A 2,882-nucleotide genomic window follows, 5' to 3' on the forward strand; every position below is an offset into this window, starting at 1 on the left:
TTCCGTAGATCTGTTTTAGCAATACTAGCACCTAGCATTACTTACAGACTGCTGAAACTTCTCTTTCTCCTTTTTAAGTGGGTTTCACTCATGCAGGACATGTAATTAATCTCATTCACTGGAATGGAGGAATAGCAATGTTAGGATCCCAAAATTTTACTGACCATATTGAATGAATGCAACAAGAAGTTTAGGATTTATGTTTAATTCTTCAGAATGAGCCCAAGGCGATTTAGCCATTCTCATCGTTATTAATTTCACTCCATTGTTGTTTCTCAGAGAGAACAGCTGAAAACATCACGTCCCCATGAAATCATTCAATCTGATGTCATCCATGGTCAGTACACAATGGCCTGCGTTGAATGATTTATGGGAAGCATGGGGCATCCAATTGCTGGTCACCATGAGCCTCGCTTGCCAGATCACCCTTGCCATCCTTGGCAGCCGCCGAAGGTACAAGACCTCGATCATCCTCAGACATGTCATCCTCACTGCCTACTTGCTCTCTTCTTACATTGCAACAATAGCCCTCGGCAAGCTCACTGTCATCCAGATCGACCATCCTGATCGACCAGACTACATTACTGAGCTGAAGGGGTTGCTGGCACCGTTGCTCTTGATGCAGCTTGGGAACCCTGACTCCATAACCGCATACTCGGTTGAGGACAACCGGCTCAGCATCCGGCAGATGCTGAATCTGTCAGTCAGGGTCGTTTTCGTCGTCTGGATCCTGATTCGCTGCTGGGACAGCTCGTCCCCTGTTCCATTTTTATACTTCCCCTTGTCTCTTGCCGGGATCATTCGATCAGCACTGACTGTTTGGGCCCTCAAGTCTGTGTACTGGGAGAGGTCGAGCATATCAGTCAAGGATATCTTTGACGAGGAAACTGTTGCCAAGTTCTTAGACAATGAAAGGCCCAGTTGGACAAAGGAGCAAACAATCATCTTGAAGGCGTACCATCGGTTCGATTGCTTGAAGCCCCACATTGTAAACTGGCTCTACCACCCAGAATCGCTATCTAAATCTCAGTTAATTGTAGATCACGATTTAGCCTTCATCACAGCTGAGGTCGAACTTGGATTCATGTATGACGTGCTTTACACCAAGCAACCGATTCTTTATAAACCGCTCGGTCTTATCTGCCGCTTCACTAGCTTTTTCTGTCTAGTCTCAGCCTTGTGTGGATTTGCTCTTATTTTCAGGAGTGCTTTCTTGATAGACATGTACATCACCTACACTTACGCCTTGTTGATAGGAGTCACCGCTCTAGAAGGTTACCAAATTGTTCTGCAACCCTTCTCGGCATGGGCCATTGTGGTGATGAGCCATCACCAAAGAAACCACCTCATATCAACAAGGCTATTGAACTGCTTAGCTGAAAGGTATATGAAGCGGAAAAGGTGGTCAAACTCAGTTGGGCAACTCAACTTGTTGGATAATCGCCTGTACGACGACGACTGGCCGTGGCACATCGGAAGAATCCTCAGATACTTGGGCAAAAAACAGGTGACCTACAGAAGGTATTGGATTCACTGTCGCGTGAAAATCCCCGGCTCTCTCAAGGAATTGCTGGTGGAAGATATGGAGAAGCTCAACGTGAGCAGAGGCCAAAAGCCCTTCACCGAACGCGGCAAGTGGACGCTTAAAGCTCACAAACTCAGAAACGATGTGGAGTGGACACAGGAAGCCCTTGAAGTGTTTAAGAAAAGCATCTCGACAACATTTGACAAAAGCATCATCATTTGGCACATGGCAACGAACATCTGCCTCCTTTCAGAGCGCGATGATTCTCCGAACTGTAAAGGAAGCGAACTGCTGTCAAATTACATGATATACCTTCTAGCACTGCGACCCTACACGCTGTCCCTAACGACTAGTGACATCACATTGGAGCATGCTTGCGCTGTATTGAAGCCGTTTCTCAGGTACAGAGACTGCAATGAGGCCTTGTGGACATTGTCGTCAGAAGAGGACATGCTCGAACCCTCCCTGGATCAGATGGGAACCATAATCACCAGGGATTGGCACGTGCTGCTGGATGCGCAGAAATTAGCCGCGACACTGAAGGGCAAGAACAACAAGTGGCAGATCATTAGCAGCATTTGGGTGGAGATGTTGTGCTATGCTGCTTATAATTGTCAAGTTTACCATCACGCGAAACTGTTGCGGCGAGGTGGTGGGCTTATAACTCATGTATGGCTGCTCTTGATGCACGACACTGATAAGTACACCCACACTCCCAAGACCAAGCCCACCGAAGAAACCGAAGGATAGTCGCAAAGTGAGTCATGACCTAGGATTGGTCATGCTATGCACCCGATTGTAGTGTGTTTTTTTCCTCTTCTCCTCGGTAAAGAGGTGCTTTCTCGGTAAAATCACTATAATTGCATTCGGCTAAGAGACTTGTCAATGAAGCATAGTGACATATGTATTGGATGTAGATCCTTAATATAAGGCTTGTTTTCTTTACACTCCCTTGCCCATTATTGCTTGGAAACTAGTTTATATTCTGAAACCAGTCTTGACTAGGATTGGGGTTTGGTTTTTTACTTGTCTACGGTCCGACATACTAGCCACTGGGCAGGTGATTTTGGAGGGCAGAATTTCTTCCTTTGTTAGTACTCAGACCACGTACATAATGTTGGAAAACATCCTTCGATGATAACTGAATTCAAAGTATTTGATAAGCTTACTTAAGCGTTTCAGAAGCTTATAACCAAACCATGCAGGTTCTACACTCATACAAGGGAGATTTGCCAAGTGTAATAATTTGCAGTCGTTGGGTCATATAAACAAGCGTAAGCTCTGCATTTGAACAGGCAGTGCAAACTTGGAGTTTCCAGTTATAAACTTTTCGATCGCTGGAGTTTTGAAATTGAAG

General features: G+C 45.5%; 1 protein-coding gene across 1 annotated transcript; it reads left to right on the forward strand.

The window, feature by feature from the left end:
• The first annotated feature begins 296 nt into the window (after window positions 1-296).
• On the forward strand, window positions 297-2,360 carry LOC115679519 (uncharacterized). The gene has a single exon (XM_030603121.2). The coding sequence runs from the start codon at window positions 308-310 to the stop codon at window positions 2,273-2,275; it is 1,968 nt and encodes a 655-aa protein (XP_030458981.1). The 5' UTR covers window positions 297-307; the 3' UTR covers window positions 2,276-2,360.
• Window positions 2,361-2,882: the final 522 nt, after the last annotated feature.

This window comes from Syzygium oleosum, unplaced genomic scaffold, assembly GCF_021117445.2.
Source record: "Syzygium oleosum isolate NSW1041296 unplaced genomic scaffold, Sole_v2.1 Sole_v2.04, whole genome shotgun sequence".
NCBI lineage: Eukaryota > Viridiplantae > Streptophyta > Magnoliopsida > Myrtales > Myrtaceae > Syzygium > Syzygium oleosum.